Source organism: Crotalus tigris, unplaced genomic scaffold (genome assembly GCF_016545835.1).
Source record: "Crotalus tigris isolate CLP2741 ecotype Arizona unplaced genomic scaffold, ASM1654583v1 scf7180000019496.3020429, whole genome shotgun sequence".
Classification (NCBI taxonomy): Eukaryota; Metazoa; Chordata; class Lepidosauria; order Squamata; family Viperidae; genus Crotalus; species Crotalus tigris.
Window position 1 is genome coordinate 194782 of NW_024097566.1, and position 22201 is coordinate 216982.

Consider the following 22201-nt stretch of genomic DNA (forward strand, 5'->3'; position numbering starts at 1 on the left):
ACCTTACTTTTGCCAGAATCAGTAAAGCAACATTGTGACATTGTGCTGCATGCATCACCCCCCTTTAGTTGTTCATGGATTGCAGGGCACATAGAAAAGGAGCAAAGTTAGTGTCACAGCACTGCTTCCATCAGTTTGTCCCCCCACCCCTTTGGTCCCATGCAGATGCCACTGCTTTGTAAATATTCACTACCAGTCAGGTAGTTATGGGGGGGGGGGAGGAACAAAATCACATAAACATCTTCACTGTTGTTGAAAACAGTAACACAAACACCCGCATCCAAATACTGTTGCTATAACAGTGGTTTGAATTGAAGCACGAAGTGAAATCATGGCCAAGACCAAGATTGTGCAGCACTAGGATTTTTGCTCTGTGCAGGCACGTGTGCAATGCAGCAAGATTATAAACTTAAACTTGCATGAATATTTGTTAAAATTAATAAACAATAATTAAATGCATAGCTGAATGAAAGGTGAAGGAGGTGAATGCAGAGTTGAAAGGAATATATTCTTTACTTTGCCAGTTTCTCTAAATTCTTGTTTCTTTATTCTAACTTTATCCAGTATTTCAAGCATTTGAAAGGAAATAGTTTGCAGATAATTTGGAATGGAGAAAGGAGGGCAGGGAAGGGCGTAGGTAGCTTCTTGTCTAACAGTTCCAACAATGATTTCTCCCCCCCAAAAAGCACAACCTCTGGCTTCCAGAAGACATATTTTCACATAATATAGAATTAGGCATAGGCTGAGGGTAAGAAAAGCGGTGTTATTCTGGAAAAAAACAAAAATGTTCTGATACTTCAAAATGGGGAGTTTACAGAGACCTAAACTCTCTAGCCAACAGGCCTGCGTCATTAAACGCAAAATGGACTGAATAGGAGAGTATAACATACACAAGCTAAATACTACCGGAGACAGCAAATAACTTTTTAGTGAAACACAAGCCATGCCAACTGGCAATTCTGAAAAATGTAGTCCTAACACCAAAGGAGAAGGGTTTTATTATGCATTACTAATTATTGCATCTACTCCGAGTCCAAACACATACTAAATTTCAGAACACCTTATTTTTACTTAAATGCTGTGAAAATGAAAGAAAATGAAAGCATTTAAGTAAAAATAAGGGAAAAAACTATTTTGATAACAGCGTACATTTTACTTAAACAGCATTTAAGTAAAAATAAGGAAAAAACTATTTTGATAACAGCATACATAAATATATTTGCTTTATGGTTACTTGGAAACATCCTTCTCTAGTGATTTGTAACTATTTTTTAAAAAAGAAAGTTCATGCATGCCATCTGCTGTCCCAATTTAGAATACCGTTCTCTGCTACGATTTAAAGTTACTGAAGGGAGTGTTTGTTAGGAACAGAAGTGCATTAAAGGCTAAAGTACTGTATGGAATGTTCAAACTGTTCCAGAAATATCCAGCTTTGATTCATTCATATACTTTTAATGATAAATAGTTCTGTCCTTTAAGAACCAATCATTTATTTAAATAAAGACAGATTGTTTCCCTATGTGATTTAGCATCTAAAGCAGAGGAAGAACTGTTTTGGCAAAATATGATCCATATTTTAGAATCATATGCTCATAAGAGATGGAGGGAAGGGTTTGTCACTCAAGGCCAGATTCATTTTAAAGAAATGCATATAATCATAGCAAATTGTTAAAAGACAGCCAGGATTACTCCATTTAGTCCATCAAGGTCTGACTATAGTTTTCTTCTTTGCTTGGTTAGAGGGCTTATAACACAACCATTTAGTTAAAGTAAGTAAAACTGCTTTTGATGTTATACCAATGACTCAGTGTAGATGGGACATTTATTTAAGAAGATTTAAAAAGTCTGGGTAGCTGAAGATGAAATTTATCTCTCATGAGTGTTGCATAAACCTTCAACATAGGGAAAATTCCAGTAAGATACCCATAATTTGTAAATGTCAACCATGCAGTGGAGAAGAAACATTATTCCACCAATCTCTTTCTTTGCTATGAGAAGAGTTGCAGTGCCAGGAGGATTGAAATTATATTCAATATATTATCATATAGTTGTTGTTCTATACAGTATTAATTCCTGATGGTCACAATATTAGCAAAACTGATCATGTTTTAACTAATGGCATTCATTCTTATCCTGTCAAGCTGATAATTTTGTAGTAAGACTGAGGCAAAAGGAATGTAGGAAAGCACTTGTTTTGTAGATTTTAAGTAGGCAGTATAGCATTTATAGTATTATTTTACCTAAACTTAGAGTCAGGAAATAAGGCTACAGATGGGAACTGCAGCCAAGAAATTAAAAGACGCTTGCTCCTGGGAAGGAAAGCTATGGCAAATCTAGACAGCATACTAAAAAGCAGAGACATCACCCTGCCAACAAAAGTATGTATAGTTAAGGCCATGGTTTTCCCAGTTGCAATGTGTGGCTGTAAAAGTTGGACCATAAGAAAGGCTGAGCGCAAAAGAATTGAGGCCTTTGAACTATGGTGCTGGAGAAGACTCCTGTGAGTCCCCTGGACTGCAAGGCGATCAAACCGGTCAGTCCTGGAGGAGATCAACCCTGATTGCTTTTTAGAAGGCCAGATCCTGAAGTTGAAACTCAAGTACTTTGGCCACCTAATGAGAAGGAAAGACTCACTGGAGAAGAGCCTAATGCTGGGAAAGATTGAGGGCAATAGAAGAAGAGGACGACAGAGAATGAGGTGGCTGGATGGAGTCACTGAAGCAGTAGGCATGAGCTTAAATGGACTCCAGAAGATGATAGAGGACAGGAAAGCCTGGAGGAACGTTGTCCATGGGGTCGCAATGGGTTGGACACGACTTCGCAACTAACAACAATTCAAAAATTTAGTGCTAGCTAGATAGTTCTTTACATACTTACAGCAGAAGCATGGATACATCAAGTAGGGTTCCAAATCATGATAAACTTAAATCTCTAAAACTATATCTGAACAGCAGGCATGCTAACATTTTCCTTGTATTAACTTACTTTGATGCTTTTCTATTCTCTCCAAGTTTGGTAATATACTAATGCACACAATTCACAGAAAAACAATTTAGTAGTAATAATAAAAAAAGAAGTTTGCTTATTATTGCTGATTTAACTTTTTGTTGCTAAAAAAAGATTTTTCTTGTTTTGCTTTTTCAAAACAAGAATGCTTCTTTTACTTAATTAAAAAAGGCCCTCTGTAGCTTTAGTGTTTTTAGAAGAACAATTTGTTTACTGCATACCACACATGTGCTGCCAGACTGGTTTTAAATTATACAGTACACACAACTATGTCTTTTCCCCCTACATAAGGGCAATTTTCCTCCAAAGCAAAGTTTCTGACCTTGTGTTCTGAGTATGGCATTTATCAGCAGGCGTATTGCCCAGCATAACATTCCCACAGCACAGGATTTCTTATCCACTACTGCTTCTTTGCAATACTCCTCTCCTTTTAGCTGATATATTAAGAAAATCGTTTTCCCCACTGAAATGATTATGAAATTCAATTCAACACACAAGCATTTTTTTCTATGCCATACAAGCTTTTTAATATTAATTGCATGAAAAAATTACTATTCATTATGGTTTGGGGAAAAATGCTATATAAATTTTGTTTTTTATTATTTAAGAAGTAGAGATAATAAAATATTATTTTCACTGAGAAATCCAATGCAATTATAGATTCAGCCTTTATTGATCTGTTGGAATAAAAAAGGTGCTTAGTGTAGATAATAATCTATATAAATAAAAGAATCTATATAAAACCTCTAATATATTCAACTACAGAAGAATTCAGTTACTTAACCAAGTAGGTCTGCACATTTTTACCATTATAAAACAAAGAAATTTGCTTGCATGTAGTTTCTGCCTGCAGGCAGAATTATATAAAATTCTGTACTGTAAACCTTTTCTCCAGTTGTAACAGATTGCATAAAAATGGCTCTACCTACATGTTTATGGATGTGCAAATACAATCTCAGAAAAGTGAAACAATGAAATAAATGGCTGCCAATAACTAATATTATAATAGTAAATATTAAATCACATCTTTCAAATGTATTTTCATTCAAATTCACACATTTGAAATTATTTTATTCATTTTATTTGTATATGTCAAAATACATTTTTTTTTTGCAAAATAGTGGGTTTTGCAAATAGTTTCATGCAGATGCAAGGTCTGCTCAATACTACCAATAAAATCAATGCAACACAGTAGCCAGTTTTGAAAGAATAAATAACCTATATATAAAAACACCAAAATATTAGAGACATATTTAATCATTCACAGGCATCCAAAACATTACCAAATATAATCCACAGTATGCTCAACCAATCCACAACAATTCTCAGTGGGTTGCAGTTGCTCAGGTAGAACAATTCTCTGCTTGGTTTGTATTAGCTTAAGAGCATGAAAGACCATGTCCATCTTTAAAGTTATAAAGACCTAACCTGTAACAAGATACCCCAGAACTATCCTCGTACTGTACCTTAGAATCAAGAATCCTGAGCTTGGTAGTAAGAGCAAAATGTTACAACATCTTCAAAAAAATCTTCCCATTCTCACCTCTGCCCAGCCCACAAAGGGGATTTGGGTCAACCTGATCCTTCTTCTTTCCACCCCAAAATGAAGTAGTTCCCCAAGAAGTAGGCAGTAGAACACAATGACCTTTTAAAATGAAGGGGTACAAATTCACATTTAATATAGTATATAATCAATAATACAATAGCTACTACAAGCTTTACAATGTACAATTTATTTTAACGGTAGAACTGTTCCGTGATTTTTAGGCATTGGTCTGTAGGCCAATAAGACAACTGTATTTAATAGGTTTAGAGAACATATAAAAGCTGTTTCTTTTCTAACAAAAGCTATCTTCGTTAGAGAACTTTTTAGAAGGCCACTGAAATGTATAAAATGATCTAACTTGATGATGGTATAAACCGAGGTCCTCTTCATATGGCAACAGCAGTGCATGTCTAAATGAAAGGCTGGGCTTTCAAATGCCTTTGAAGTTTACTTTGACTAGCATAGCAGGTTTGGATGTACTCAAATACAGATATGTGAAATGTAATGAATATGTTCTATTTATGTTTATTAAAGTGAACACTATTCAAATGAAAATTGGGAAGGAAAAAGCTTTTATAATTAGACATATTTTTGAAGAGTGGCTCCATAACTCATTTTCTAAACTTTAAAATATAAAAATGAATATATATTCACTTAATTTTGGGCAGTCTAATTTGCTGTATTTCCAAATAAGGATTTCTTTATTCAAGCATATCATGTGGGTCTTAAAAATCCAAACAATATACATTAATATATACAGCATCACTCAGTACCTACTAAAATTAATGTGAAGGTTATAGAATCTAATATTTTGCACTACAATCCGTTTTCTTTTCTTTTAAAAAAGTGACCAATTGAGGCTAGAGACAAAAAATTTCAAATAATCTATTTTCAGTTGACTTTTTAAAGCATCTTTCATAGAAATAAATGCATATTGCACAACTGTGAAAGCAAAGGTTCCTTGAAACTGCTCTGGTTTTGGGGTGGATGAATGAAAAATATAGGCTGTAGAATTTATAAAGGATGTGTGTCTCTGTAGATATAAAGCTGTGAGAATACTGTACAAAGAAAAAATCTGGTACATGAATAATTAGAAGGGAACACACAAATCCAAACTTAGATATTTTTTTTTTTAAAAAATCAAAATAAGGGGGGAGGGGAACCAGAAACTGTGACAACACAATAAAATAAAGTAACTGTGATAGCAGAAAGCTTTTTTTAAAACATGTTTATGTACAACTAAGGCTTACTGGTTAAATATCTGAGGCTTGTCAGGCCTTGAACACTTTCCTTAAATGCAGTAGCTGTAAACAAGATTTTTCAGTCATTTTGTCTTCTCAGCAGCTGCTTTAACACATGAAAATATGATCCTGGTTTAAAAAACACACACCCAGGTAAAAGGGCTTTTGGCAGAATATCTGAAAACAACAGTTTCCAAGAAATCTTCCCAGGCATCCAGTGACTTCCATGCTATGGTGCACTGGAGTTACTAATTATGTGCAATCCCATGATTTGCTGATGTGAGTAAACAAATTCTATTTGGAAAGCTTGCTGATCACTCTGATCAAGGCCCCATTTTCATCCTTTAACCTCTGGTTATCAGCCTTCAGATCTGGTAGCATCTATAAAAGAAAAAAAAATAGAACTATGATTTTTTTTAAAAGCATTTTTTCAGAAACAAGTATCTTTATAGATAAATATTACATCATATGATCATCTAATAAAAGTTCAGAGGAGTCCTTAGTGATCTCTGAGCTTGGCTGTTTTCTTACAGCCGTTTCATGAGCCAAACTAGGTAACATCATCAGTGTTAGTAAAATGTGGGGTTTGCTCTAAGTTTATATTCTAGTGCAGGACTTTTCAACTGGTAGTACACATACCACTTGTGGTACTTTGCCACATGACAGGTGGTACGCGATTGCTAACCAAGTGTAGCAGGGGAGGGGAATGAGCTGAAGCGAGCCAAGCCTGAGGGAGAGGCAGCTACAGGACTGTCTGGGCTCGGCAGAAGCCCCAGGAGCCGGCAGGGCTCCAGCTGATTGGCGCTTCCAGAAGCAGCTCAGAGCTGGAGGTGAACTGAAGAAAAAAAAAAGGGGGGGGAGGAAAGGAGAGGCTATAAAAGAATGTGGTTTGGGTGGGGGAAGGGAAAAAAACAACAGGAAATGTTTAATCCCTTTAAACAAATGTAATTAGTTTTACCCCCTTTAATTGAGTCTGTCTGCGGCTTTTAGAAAATTTTCTTTGAAGGTAAACAGGCTTAATTTAAAGCTAAAGCTTTTTGCAATTGACAGAGCCTTTCAGTCTAGAATTGCAACATTGCAACACGTGACACACCTGAGGCAGCTTAAAGAGAGAAAAAAAACAACGGAGTTTGTGTTTCTTTATTTTTGCTTTGCACTTGATTCCTGTGTCTTTAAGGGTACAGGGAAGGGATTGGGGGGTGCATTCTTACTACATTGTGGAAGAGCAAACCAGCTAGCTCCGGAGTCTACAAACTTAACCACTTTAAGACCTGTGGACTTCAACTCCCAGAATTCCTCAACCAGCCATGAGGGCAGAGGAATTCTGGGAGTTTAAGTCCACAAGTCTTAAAAGTGCCGAATTTGAAGACCCCTGAACTGGCTGGTAGTGGTGCCTATTAATAAACATGGATAAATTCATCATACATTTATCAGTGTAAAGGGAAAGTGATTCAGCAAAGGAACAGCCACCAAAGAAATTAAAACTGGCAATTTTTTTTCTACAGTTTGTAATATTTTATTAGATTATAGAATAAAATACAAAAATACAAAAGCAAATAATAGGACACAGTGGGAAGGAAAAAGGGGGAAAAAGAATAGACTTCCTCTGTTACAGTAGAAGGAAGCATTAACACTGAACCTCAACTTTTTACCTTTCCATAATATTATAAACTTGCTATTTCTATAAGAACAAATGAATCTAATCAATAAAACCCAAAATCCCCCCACTTTTTTTAGTCAAGTTTTTGACACCTTGCTAAGCACTGGTGGTACTCAAATACTATCATGTCCTAAAAGTGGTACAATCTGTGAAAAGGTTGAAAAGTCCTGTTCTAGTGGCTTGCCCTGCCAGTGTTGGTCTTCTTTGGTTGGACTGTTTACTAATAGCTTGTTTGGCAGTTCCTTGCCTGGGGTATTTGTTCACTTCTTGATTGTTGGTCTGATTATGGGCTCCAGGGACTGGTTCCATGGAGAAAGGTTTTTCCACAGACCAGAGGGGGTGTGGTTTTGCATGCTGCCTGCATACCGTGGATGGGATTTTGCTTGTTTGCGTGGTCCGGTTGCTGGCATGTCGCGGACAGGTGTCACTTCAAGGACTGGGGGTTGGGGACCCCTATGCTAAATAATCTATTTGGAACTTAAAAGGCCATTCATTTCTTAACAAATAGATTGTTGGCTGTACTGTGAAAAGATAAATTGTCCATTGGGAGAGTTAGTTTGCTCTTTTGTTGAGAAGGCAGGGCTAAGAAGACTCTGTTTTCCCAGAAATGAGTAGAGCAAGGAAGGGAGCAAGGAGGGAATTAAGTAGCCAACCTCCTTTATATACCGTATGCTGGATTTGCTGCGTAAATATGGAATGTTGTTTATTCTTAAATTCATTTAATACATTTCAAATTATTTTCTGATTTTTTCTTATTAATACTTACTTTCATCTATACTGAAAGCTCATTTGGAAGATTATGCCTCAAGAGGGCATTCAAATGCACAAGACAATAATTCAGATTCCGTGTGTGTGTGTGTGTTTGTTTGTGTGTGTTTTTCAGGATTTAAGGTTGTTTGAGATAAACTGAAAGGCAATACAATTACTGCTGAGTATTGAAAGATATGTATTCATACCTTGTTCTTTTAAATGAGCATTGCTATCTATAATTTTGAATTTAATGTTGGGGCAATTATAGGAAGGTAACTTTGCCAACTTTTCATATAGATTCTTTTCAATTTGTGGCCTTGGAGAATGTGAACAGGGAGAATGAAAAAATTAGAGTCCACCATGTGATTGTTTGATTCTTGCTCCTTCTGATTAAACTGCGAAAATGGATTGCCCTGTCGTTGAATGAAAGTGCTGAATGTATTCTATCTGTTTAAGAAGCCAATTATGACTTCTGGTTCAGGTATGCAGCAACACTGGTTGCGTCTGGGGACTTGTCTCCAGTCAGGCCGGGTTTTCTGCGTTAGTAGACCCCTTAGGGGGTCGAAAGTCGCCCTGGAGGGGCGACTACCGAGAAGGAGGCTTGCTGGTGACTGCAGGAGAGCGGCAGCTTCTCCCGTGGCTCCAGCTATTTCCTTAGGGCCGACGGAGCAACGATCGTCCTGCAAGATGGCCAATTATCCTGCTGCACCAGCCAAAGTCACAATTACAGCTAAGCGTAATTAGACCCACCGCGGAGGATCCTGGTGAGACCCCTTTTTCCCCTCTCTTTTCCCTATTTTGGCTTTTTTTACTGCCTGTAAAAACTTGGTTGGAATTATTTCCCTGTTTGGAAAAAGCAGGTTCTGTTTGTGTGGTAAGAAAGACGCTGAGAACAAAGAATCTTTAAAGACTACATTTTATTTTTATTCATTTTGGGATACAGCAAAAAACGCTTTTTTGAATTGTATTAGTAGTTAATATTGGAAGATTATTTCTTTCTCCACTCTTTCCTTTAAAAGATAGAAAAAAGGGGAAAAAATGAAAAAGTTTTTTTATTTACTGAGGACATCTAGTGGTGAAAAATTAATATTGCAACTCTGGATTAGTCTTTGGAGAGAAGGAGCTGACCTTCAAACTATTCCTGGAAAAGATAACTTGATGCAGCTGTGGGAACTGAGGGGGTGGACATTGTTTAATTACAGCTTTCATTAAATAAAAATAAAATAAAATAAAGAAAAGATTTTCTTTAACCACCTTTAAAATGGAAAAACTTTACTCTCACTTAAATTGCAAGTTTATACTGGAAAAGATTTACAAGGTTACTGAAGAAATATGTGCTATAAGGAAAGGGATTATTACAGAACAAAGAGTCAACTCTACCCCAAACTCTCAAACTGACTTTCAGATTACATCTGTTTATTCTACAAACCAAAACCTACCAGTAGAGGAATTAAGGGAGATTAAGGAGGAATTTGCTACAACAAAAGAGATTACTACAGAACTAAGAACCAGAAATTCCTCCTTAAATCCTAAAAGTGACTTTCTGACATCTGACTAACCAAAATACACTAAAAGATGACTTCATGGAGGATACAGAGGAACTTACTTCACCTTACAAGCATCTTATCTATATTTTTGAGGATCAGAAAAAGCAACCTTTGAACCTTTAAAGCACAAGGCTTCAAGAATAAGAGAAACAGAGGTCCAATGCAGAGGATAGGAGGCTTATTACTGCCTCTAATGGCATCATAAGCAACAAAGAGAGACCCATCGGTTGGAAGGGAAGCGTTGTTGTGGAAACCTGCTTGGCAGAAAAAGAAGCCTAGAATAAGACTGAAAATAGAAATTTAAAATTATATATACTGGATTTAAGGCATTTTAGAATTATGGATTGATCTAAGGATTAAGCTCTTGTGTTAAAAGTAAGAAAAATGGGTGATTATTAGAATATATATACTAAATGAAGTAAGAATGTATGTTTTGGAATAATAGGTTTATATGTATGAAAATTATTATATAATGGAATGAAGAAAACTGAAGAGGTGTTCTAGATCGGGATTGAACTAATAATGAATTGAATATTATTTTAATAAGATGATGTGTTTTATCTGATAATATGGATATTGTACTTAAATGATTTAAGGTTGATACTATTGTGTTAGCCTAAGAAACTGATTGATGGATGGATTAGATATGTATAGGATAGATTAATATTTTATTTTAACTGGGAGATAGTAGTGGAAGGAGGAATAAATAAGATTTATGATGAAATTAAAGAATTAGGATAGATTTGGAAGGGATACCTGAATTGATAATGTGCTTATTTAAAGTTAAATTTGATTATGATCTTGTAATTGCATTAAGCTGTAAAACAGATTTAGGATTAATAGAAATTTAAGTTAGAAATAGACTATTTTAAATATGTAAGCTATTTGAGGGAAATACAGAGGGAATATTTGATGTATTGATTAAGTTATTTACATATGTTTTGTTTTTGGATTTTTGATTACCCCAGCACCACGATGCATCTCGAGCACTTTGTCTAAAAATTAAAAAAATCAATATTTTTTAAAAAATAAAATAAATAATAAAATAAATAAATAAAAAAGAAGCCAATTACAAAATCTGTACTGAAAAAGCTTTGTATGGCTCACAGAATCTCTAACATTAAAGCTCAATCTTTATTTTAATCAGAACTTTTATCTGGAACATGGCACTGAGAATGCTATGACCACCTTGGCAGATGACTGCTGGTAACTAGATGGAAGGTGGGGATGGAATACAAATTCTCAGCAGCTTTCAATACCACTGACATGGTACCCTTCTTGCTGCTTAGTAGGACTGGGTATTAAGAGCACTGCTTTATAATGGTTCTTGTCCTTATCAGAGCGTGTCCAGAAAATAGAGCTGGAAGACTATTGCTTGATAGTGATCACTGATTTATGGTGTTTCGCAGATTTCTATCTTCTTAATGCTCTTTAATATTTATGTGAAACCACAGGGAAAGTGAAAAAACTGGGGAAAGTCACTGAGGACATCCAGCTTTACTGCTTCTTCCCTCTAACTTCGAGGAAACATTCAGCATCTTAAGCACTGCCTAAACTGCAGTAGTAGCTGGATGAGGGAGAATGAAATGCTCTCCCACAGGAGATGACTTTGTATTCACTCTCCCTAGTATTTAGGGAAATGATAAGAAAGCATCTCTTTGGTCAGGTTTTTAACTGTAATTGATAATAATGTTATTATAATTTCAACGTGTTATATTTTACATCCTGTTCTATTGTTCTAAATGAGCGCTCACATGAGTAGAAAAGTGGGGTATAAATTTAATAATAAATATAAAAATAACTGAAATATGGCTTTTTTGTCTCCATGGGGGCAAGAGTAAAAGAAAGAGCAATGCAGAATATTCTTTTGAGTTTTCTTGGGAATATCTTTTTCCCCACAAAATAAGAAATAAAAATGACTGATAACTGTCAACTAAACCTCCCTTTTTAGTAGCTTTGGCTTATATGGGCAATTTCAGTATAGTCTCAAGGCAATACTCTAAACCAGTGGTTCTCAACCTTTTTAATGCCGCGACCCCCAACCGGTCGTAAGTCGAGGACTAAACCAGTCGTAAGTCGAGGACTACCTAACTGGTCGTAACTCGAGGACTTTCCCTGCCTGGGAGCGCCACGCATGCGTGGTGCCGCCCCCTGCGCCAGCCGAGACGTAGCTGGCAAGTGGCAGAGACGGAACAGGCCGACCACCAGCTGGGCCACCAGCTGGCCCAGCCTAAGGGAGGTAAGGCACCCGCCGGAAAAGGGGAAAAAATGGCGGACTGCCTTGCTTGGCGACCCCCGTGAAATGGTCGATCGACCCCAAATGGGGTCGCGACCCACAGGTTGAGAACCGCTGCTCTAAACTTAATGGTCTGAATTTTTTATAATAGGAATAAAACAAATCATCAGTATTATTTTAAACTAAACTATAAGAATACTTTTAAGAATTGTAAGTCGCACTGCCATTAATTAATTGTGTGGTACAATATGACACTTTCTTTTACAAAAGCAGAATTATATTGGATCATAATATTAGTTATAATCATGGTATATGGCTAAATTTTAAAAAAAATATTAAAATTGGAGGAATTTAAGAATGTACATTTACCTTGAGTTCTTCTTCCATTTCAGATATTCGCCTTTCTAGAGCTCTTCGTTCCTATAGTGAAACATTTGAAATAATGAATGTATAATTTGGATAGATGGCTCTCATTTTATTGCACTACAGTCAAAGACATTCACATTTAACCAGAAGCATGGTGAGGGGAAATTTGCAAGGCCAGTGATGTGTAAAAAACTAATTCAACTTTAAAATTAAGAAAATGTAACAAAATGTTGATCATATTCTATGAATTCTATTCAATAAATTATTTGTATAAAGGTATACAGGCAATAATTTTATATTGTACATTTACTATTACTCCTTTAACTAGATTTTATTTTATAGTTTAAATACAATAGAGGTAAGAACTCAGTTAAAGGAAGCACACAGCATAAGCTATCACAGACAAGCGAGTGTTAGTTTACACACTTTAGTGTACCAGTAATATTGCACATGAATCCTTGACTTATTTTACTACAATTCATACCAAAAAGCAAAAGCTTTTATAGATCAAATTTTGGCTGACAGTCTGCCAGTGCTGTGAGCCCAGTTAAAAGCATATGCTAAATCCTGTGTTTATCATTCATATATTTTCAAATGTGAAAGAGAAAAGCAAGTTATTGCAAAGTGTACATTAATATCTGCATTCTACAGTGTTATGCAAAACAAGCAGCATCAGCTGAATGTGTAAAACTCTGGTTAGATCATACCGCCCCGTAGATACTGACTCTTGTCGGTCACCTTTCAGATACAAATCATTTGAATTTAGTTTAATCATAGTTAAGTGAATTTGCTGGCATATTTTCCCCAAGTTATTAAGAAAATAACTTAAATAATGTAATACAGTAATGATCTACTATTACTGGTTTCTAAACCAACTGGTTATGTAACCAGCTGGTAAAAAATTGAGTTACTAAAAATATGTTCATGTGTAGCAGTGATAAGTAACTGTGAGTTAATTGGCATAAGCCTGAAAAAAGGCTACATACTTATAAGGCTTATAATACCCACAGCTATCTTGGAAGGGAAATATAGGCAAACTCCATATGAAAACCAATACTGCTCCTGTGATATGGGTACCATAGAAATTACAGCTCATGTTCTTTTGTATTGAAATTATTTACATTTCTGGAACCCCCTGATAACTTTCATTTACACAAGTTAAACAATCAAGATAAATTTTTTTCTCTAAAAGTAGCAAAATTTTGCTGCATAGGATATAAGCTTTGCCCACAAATGGTTGCTAATAGTTCTTGTTGTTAGAGATAGTTTCTTGTTGTTTGTTTTATTGAATGTAGTTTTATTGGTCAATGACTGAAATAAAATTTCTGTCTGCTATTTTCTATATTAATACATATTTTGTATTGTATATTAATACATATCTTAGAAGTATAAATGGAGAACATTTTTCTAGGCTAAAAAGCTATCCTGTACTGTACTGTTACTGTACTGGAATTAATTTTTTAAAAGGTTCTATATTGCTATTATCTAATCTAGGATTTTCAAACTGGGTTCAAAGAGAACTCGGGTTTCACACAAGACTAAGGGAAAAATATGAAATATATGCATTTGTATAAATAAACCACCATAAGCATATGCTCTGCTTTATTGCCAGTTTCTTACCACTGGACTTTTGCCACTTGATCATGGGTTCAGTTTTATAACAACAGGTGCTATAGCCTGAAAAAGTTTTAAAATCCCTGGTCTAGCCCACTGTGCTTTTAAAAATCATGCTGGTGACTGTGACATCCCTATATGACCATAGCTGTGTTTCTATATCTGCTGATATTGCTTCATGAGACCTATTGGATGTATATGCTACTTTGGCAGCTTCTGAAGGGAGAGAGGAGATGATGCACCAGGATTCACCCTATCCAGATTTCATTTTGTCTGAAACCTCAAATAATCCCAAAAGTGCTTTTTCAAGAGGCAGTTGGATTTTCTTGGTTTGTTTTTTTTTTTTAAAAAAAAAAATTCGCATATACACAGGCCCACTAACTGCAGCCCTCTCTTCCTCTCAGATGTGGCTATTGATGTTCCAATGTAGCATACTTTACTAGCTTCTCTTATCATCTTCTTTTTGTCATCTTCTTTCCTTCCTTCCCTCCTCCATAAGCTTATGATGGTATGGCCCGTATCACAGAATGCACTCTATATTCATTTCAGCTAATAAGAAAAGTCAACAGACTTGGCCTGCACACATGTCCATAGTTGAGGCCATATGAATCTGGGAATTGATACCCAGGAACATTCTAGGTTGAGAAGTACTGTCATGGAAGAGCTTTTAGGAATGTAGTGCAATGGATAGGGATTGCCAGCAGGCTGGGGATGATGAAAAGAGCACTGGAACATCAGTGTTAGCTGAAGGGAGGAAAGGAAGGGGCAGGTAGACACTAGGAGAATATTTTATACTGGGGTATCAATGGTATTGACAGAAAAAGGGAAGCAAAAAGGAAATGAACTGAGAAGATGAGGGAATGGGAAGAAAAGAGAAAATGTGAGCAGCATGTAATTCGTCTTCTTTCCCCCTCAACCATTTCAGCACAGCTGCTTGGGTTTTTCCTCTCCTTTCATGAACTGCTTCTGCCTGGAACAGCCATGTTTTATTTCATGCATGGACCAAAACACCTAAAACTGCATGTTTCAGTTCGGTCACAGATCATTCAGTGTATAGTTCATGAATGGAGTATTTTGTACATCCTTATTCTTTTCCATTTCAAATTACTATTTTATAACATTTACACTATAGCAACAAAAAAAGATTAAAATGAAAATTTAAAAAAACTTACCCTTTTTTCCATTTCTAGCAGAGATCTATCAGCAAATCTTTCCTGTCTCTGAAATATATAAGCGATTGCATGCTTTCACAACAAACTGAAGTTGAAATCAGGAAAAATTAAATAGGTTGTTGCATTACTATTATTTTTAACATTTTTTTGTAACGGGTAGCATGGTCACCAGAATTTCAGGTGGACATTTCCTATTGATTATAAAAGTCCAGGAATGTAACCTTAATAGACAACATTATGCTTTTTTCAGGAAAAGTAAAAGATGAAAAACTTAAGTTGTAGGGGTCAAAAATTTGAATACAATAACTCAACAAAATGATCAAGACATATTTTCTAGGGTTACAATGGAAATTGAAAGAGATATTTTCTATGGCCAGCAGTAAAAGGTATAAGTTGAAGCTATCTAGATTTTGTTTAAATATAAGGAAAACTTCCTGACAGTAAGTTATAAGAGTGAAATATTTGACTTATGAAGCTTGTGGATTCTCCATCTTTGAAGGTTTTTAAGAAACTGGACAGTCACCTCTCATGAATAGTTTATTTGGTTTTCCTACACATCGAAAAGGTTGAACTAGACCAGTGCTTTTCAACCTGTGATACGCGTACCACTGGTGGTATTTCGGCACCTGGCAGGTGGTACATGTACGATGGGTTGAAAAGCACTGTAAAAGTGTAGCGGAGGGATGAGCTAAAGCGGTGGCAGCGCCAAACTGGTCTATGGGAGAGTTAGCTGGAGCTATGGTGTTGCTGAGGCTCTGTTGAGTGCCCAGGATTGGTGCGGGGCTCCAGCTAATTGGCACTTCCGGTAGCAGAGAGCAGCCTTGGGAAGGAGGAGTCAGCTGGAGCTGCACCGAAGACAAAAGAAGGAGGGGGGAAGAAAGGACAGGATATAAAAGGAGGAGGTTTTGGCAGGAGAGAAAAAAAAGACAACAGGGAAAGAGAAAGGGACAGAGAAAGAGAGACAGAGAAGAGAAGAGAGGTTTCTTTGAGACAAGCAGAGGGAGAGAAGGGGATAGAACAGTGCAAAGATTGTCAGAGAAATAAGCACAAATTTCCCATTGAAAGTGTGGTACATGGGTGTACAGATAGTCGTCAACCCATGACCACGATTGAGCCCAAAATGTATATTGCTAATTGAGAAATTTGTTAAATGAGTTTTGTCCCATTTTATGACTTTTCTTGCCACATTTGTTAAGTGAATCACTGCAGTTGTTAAATTAGTAACACGGTTCTTAAGTGAATCTGGTTTCCCATATTGACTTTGCTTTCAGAAGGTTGCAAATGGGGATCACATGACCCTGAGATTTTGCGACCATCATAAATATGAATCAGTTGCCAAGCATCCAAACGTAAATCACATGACTGCAACAGTCATAAGTATAAAAAATGTCATTTCTGAAGTGCCCTATTGGCAGTCATATGGAACTTCAAAACGCAGCAAATTCCTGCATTTTGAATTGCCCCATAGGCGCTGAAACAAAGCTGAACAGAGACCTGACAGAGATTGGAAGGTCCATATGTCTGCCAATGGGGCGTTTCAGAAATGGACTGTTCCTCTCTGTTTCTGAAGCACCCCACTGGCAGTCACACATGGAGCTTCAAATCTCTGTCTGATCTCCGTTCAGATAAAAAGTGTTTGAGTGGCAGCGGCTTAGCTTTCTAGGTTCTCAGTGGAAGAAAGCGGTGGCACATCAGTGGGGTTGCTCCCACTAAGGCCGGCGTACTGGAGCGAGCAGTGCACCCAGGTCTTACTGTTTGAGAGCAATCCTGCTCCTGCACCTCCACTTTCTTCCACTGCCAAGCCCCTGGCGGGGGCAGCTACCTGAGCAGCTATGATTCCCCCTCCCCAGTGTTCAGTTGAAGGCTTCCTTCCTGACCTCAATCTAAGGCTGATAGATGCAAGCGAGCAGTGCACCCAGGCTATGGATGGCATTGGTTCCTGCGCCTGGCCGACTCAGATTCCACGCTTTGTCCCGTAGGCATGCAAATGAAGCAAACACTTCCCCCCCTCCCAGAGAATGGAAGCTCCCAGGGGCCAGGATCTCTTTTGCAGAGAATGGGTGTTTGAACTTGCCCGATATTATGGCACCCAGGAACTTCCATTATCGGCAGGAAAAGCATTTCCAAGCCAACTCTCCTCTCCCTCAAAGAGAAAGAAATCACAGTAGAGAGGAGACAGATTTTTGCAAGGTGAGTCCCGCCAGGCAGGAAGGGAGAGGGAAGCAGTTGTGGAGAGTGGGGAGGGGAATAGGGTGAATGTTGCAGAGCCTCTACAGTCATTCGTAAGGGCGAACAACTGCCATGGTAGTGGTAATTTTGGGACTTGCTCATAAACCCCAGTAGGTGCTGATTGCATAACTTCGAACAAGCATTAAGTGAACATTCGTAATTCAGGATTACCTGTAGCATATCATGTGCTCTATGTAACCAATCAAATCAAAATTCTGGAATTGTACCTAAAATGTCAGGAAGTACCTTTACAGAGAGATAATGAAGATATATTCATGTTTAGATCCTCTTCACCTAAATTAGCAGTCAGTGCAAGTAGCAATGACAAAACTCTTGACACTAATCCTTTATAATCCTCTGAACTTGTTCTTTGGAATATGGTATCACTGACCATAGACCAGCATTAACCGCTGCTTTGGAACAAGCATAACTGCTTCTGCTAAACTGAATGAACAATGAACTTCTACCTCTCCTTCCAAGGGCCAATGTATGCTTATTTCTGAATGTAGAAACATTCTTATGTAGATGAGTATTGAGTACTATTCACTCCTATAAGTTTTACACTCTGAGATAAGAGTTATATGCACAGTTCTTATATTTTAACATCATACCACTTGGAATCCACAAAGATAAACTCTACATTTGCTTTGAGAATTACAAATGACTATTTTAATGTACCAGTACAACATATAAAATATATAAAACATTTTTTTTCATTCTCACATATAGAAAGAGGGTAATGCCACTCAAAACCCCTCCCCCATGGACTACTTAAAGAAAGATACTGAACAAACAAGGTGGACAAGCTCAACTTAGAGGAGACAGTTCTAGAAATACCTGGAAATTAAGCCACTTAGGCTTTTACATATAGAAGTTATACTTTTCTCTTTCTGAGCTGATGCACAGCCACTCTTTGTTTAGAGGTACTCATTTAGTGACTGTTTGCAAGTATGATAGTAATTATAATAATAAGCTGAAGAAACAGTGGACCATCTGGTTAGTTGCCATAAAAGACTGCACAGACCGACTACAAATAATGGTATTACAAAGTAGTAATAATGGTGCATTAGAAAATCTGCAAAAGATGCCATTTGCCTGCAAACAAGAAATGATGGGACCATAAAATAGAAAAAGTAATTGAAAATGAAGATGCTAAGTGCTTTGGGACTTTAGAATGCAAACAGATAGGCACCTGCCATATAACACTCCAGACTTAACAACTGTTCGATAAGATAGTAAAAAAAGTCTGGATAGTGGACGTGATAGTATCTGGAGACAGCAGATTAGTAGAGAAACAACTGGAGAAGATAACAAAATATGAAGATCTGCAAACGGAAACAGAATGACTGTGGCAAAAGAAAGCAAAGGTTGTATCAACAGTAATAGGTGTCTTGGTGCAATCTCAAAACAACTGGAGAACTCCATACACATTGATAAATTCACCCTCAGTCAATAGCAAAAGGCAGCTTTACTCAGAACAGCTTTCATCCTGCAACAATACCTATAACACTATCAAATATCCACATTAGGAAGGACTTGATAGGTAGATAAAAATGCCAAATCCAGGCTGAACATTTGACTAACTGTGCAACGAACTAAAATAATAATAGAAATCATTTCCCAAAAGACCAATGTGCGTATTAGGACCAAATTTTACACCTGACAAGAGCCTTCAGTGCAAAACTGAAGGTCTGGTCAGTTTCAGGCAGCAGTACAAGCCCACTGGAGGGTTCTAATCAATTAAGGTCACATAACTGAACTTATTAACTTGTAGTTAGTACCTTTTAGGGAAACACTGTGCTGTGGAAAAGAACTGCTCAGAAAGAAATAGTTTGTTTAAACAATCTCTCCACCCTGGGAAGGGTAAAAAATGGGTTAGGTACAGAATACCACATGAGAGAAGTTTATCTAAATGAAATGGCAACAACCAGTGATCTTGGCAGCATGTCTCTTTCTGAGTCATATATTCACTTAGCAACCAATATCTGATTTAAGGAACAAATTGCAGTCACTACATAAGGAGAGGATTATTTCTCATCTTGTCTTCCATTTCCCCCCCCCCAACTTCAGTTTCCCAACTGAGATTACCAAAAAATGGTCTGTCCCACGCATTCATCACCATGTATCCTTCATTAATTCCCTCAATCTTTAATCCGTAATAAACTCAATATGTTTTCAGATTTATATCCCTTCCTATGCCACCTGAACTTATAAACAGATTTATGATTAAATCACAAGTACAAAAATAAAGCCATTTATAAGATTGCCTAATCATAAAAGGTACTTGAAAATTTGTGTAATTTTTTCCAAACCAAATGTTAAAAAGTTACCGTGGATTCCAATTCCATGCAAATGGAGTAAAGCTCACTTTAGCTTTTCTGATATGTTATATGCAATATACTGAATTACCCCTCCCCACCAAGCAAGCTTAAAGCAATAAAAGATTTCATTAAAAATGCTATTCACTGTACTACTCTATACTTAATTCTCCCCAATATATTTACCAATGAAAGTTTAAATGTACAAACCTGAGTTGCCTTCTCCAATTGCAGCTTAAGGTCCGTTAATTCCATGTTTGTATCATGCAACTGTGCTTTCAGTTTTTCATTTTCAGCTATAATCTGTTCATAAAGCTAAACAGTATAGATTTTTTAAATAAAATATTATTTCAAACTTGCAAGCTAATTCTATATTACCTGAAAAGAAGACTAGAGTTTTTCCTGAAATAATTTATATTTATAATGGCAAGGACATTATGTTCCCAAAATGGGAACATATCATATTTTCTGCAATTCTCTTTATGGATAAACAGTATGTGCAGTTCTCTCTTGTATCAAGTCAAGTCAATGCCTCCCCCCAAATAACCAAATGTCCTTCCTTCAAATATTCTTATTTTGATACAGTAATTAATTTGGGGGCAGAATGTATGTATATATCAAACTATATAGAATTATTTCAGAACAATGGAAAAGATATAATATGCTACTCCATCATAATCATATACCTTTTTAAAGTCAGCTGTATCTTCTTTTTCTAGTTTACTGGTGTATAATTTACGATCTTCCAAGTAACTGTAACCTGTCCGTCCTAGTACTGAATCACAGCGATCTCCACATGACCCTGTGTCATATCTTTAAAATGAAAAGAGAAACAGTTTTAGTTTAATGGTTAAGGCACCAGGCTAGAACCAGAAAACTGGTTCTAGTCCAGATTTATGCATGAAAGACGGCTAGGTGACTTTGGATCAGTCATTCTTAATCCAACCTACCTCACAAGGTTATAGTTGTGAGGAAAACAGGAAGAGGAAGTACAGTGAGGAAAAAAATTATTTGATCCCCTGCTGATTTCGTACGTTTTCCCACTGACAAAGAAATGATCAGTCTATAATTGTAATTGTAGGTTTATTTTAACAGTGAGAGACAGAATAACAACAACAAAAATCCAGAAAAATGCATTTCAAAAAAGTTATAAATTGATATGCATTTTAATGAGTGAAATAAGTATTTGATCCCCTATCAATCAGCAAGATTTCTGGCTCCCAGGTATCTTTTATACAGGTAATGAGCTGAGAGTAGCAGTATTCTCTTAAAGGGAGTGCTCTTAATCTCAGCTTGTTACTTGTATAAAAGACACCTGTCCACAGAATCAATCAATCAATTAGATTCCAAAGTCTCCACCATGGTCAACACCAAAGAGCTGTTCAAGGATGTCAAGGTCAAGATTGTAGACCTACACAAGGCTGGAATAGGCTATAAGACCATCACCAAGCAGCTTGGTGAGAAGGTGACAACAGTTGGTGTAGTTATTCGCAAATGAAGAAAAACAAAATAACTGTCAATCTCCTTCAGTCTGGGGCTCCATGCAAGACCTCTCCTCGTGGAGTTTCAATGATCATGAGAATGGTGAATAATCACCCAGAACTACACAGGAGGGTCTTGTAAATGATCTCAAGGCAGCTGGGACTATAGTCACCAAGAAAACAATTGGTAACACGCTACACTGTGAAGGACTGAAATCCTGCAGTGCCCGCAAGGTCCCCCTGCTCAGGAAAGCACATGTACAGGCCTGTCTGAAGTTTACCAATGAACATCTGAATGATTCAGAGTGAACTGGCTGAAAGTTTTGTGGTCAGATGAGACCAAAATTGAGCTCTTTGGCATCAACTCAACTCACCGTGTTTGGAGGAGGAGGAGGAATGCTGCCTATGACCCCAAGAACACCATCCCCACTGTCAAACATGGAGGTGGAAACATTATGTTTTGGGGGTGTTTTTCTGCTAAGAGGACAGGACAACTTCACCGTATCAAAGGGATGATGGACGGGGCTCTGTACCGTCAAATCTTGGGTGAGAACCTCCTTCCCTCAGCCAGGGCATTGAAAATGAGTCGTGGATGGGTATTCCAGCATGACAATGACCCAAAACACACAGCCAAGGCAACAAAGGAGTGGCTCAAGAAGCACATTAAGGTCCTGGAGTGGCCTAGCCAGTCTCCAGATCTTAATCAGATAGAAAATCTGTAGAGGGAGCTGAAGGTTCAAGCTGCCAAATGTCAGCCTCGAAACCTTAATGACTTGGAGAGGATCTGCAAAGAGTGGGATGAAATCCCTCCTGAGATGTGTGCAAACCTGGTGGCCAACTACAAGAAACATCTGACCTCTGTGATTGCCAACAAGGGTTTTGCTACCAAGTATTAAGTCATGTTTTGCGAAGGGGTCAAATAGTTATTTCACTCATTACAATGCAAATGAATTAATAACTTTTTTGAAAATAGTTTTTCTGGATTTTTTTTATTCTGTCTCTCACTGTAAAATAAATCTACAATTATAGACTGGT

General features: G+C 37.0%; 1 protein-coding gene across 3 annotated transcripts in view; it reads right to left on the bottom strand.

Moving 5' to 3' along the window:
- Positions 1–4071: 4071 nt before the first annotated feature.
- The window catches only part of PPP1R12A (protein phosphatase 1 regulatory subunit 12A), a 178786-nt gene continuing 160656 nt past the window's right edge, over positions 4072–22201 (bottom strand). For 2 of the 3 annotated variants that reach the window (XM_039362939.1, XM_039362938.1), the window contains exons 20-24: positions 20372–20498; positions 19896–20000; positions 15139–15186; positions 12356–12406; positions 4072–6174 (exon numbers count right to left, since the gene is read on the bottom strand). In XM_039362939.1, the coding sequence (XP_039218873.1) occupies positions 6088–6174; positions 12356–12406; positions 15139–15186; positions 19896–20000; positions 20372–20498 (418 nt within the window). In that variant the 3' untranslated portion in view covers positions 4072–6087. Of the gene's footprint in view, positions 6175–12355; positions 12407–13059; positions 13091–15138; positions 15187–19895; positions 20001–20371; positions 20499–22201 lie in introns of all 3 variants that reach the window. The other variant, XM_039362940.1, reaches the window with a different exon arrangement.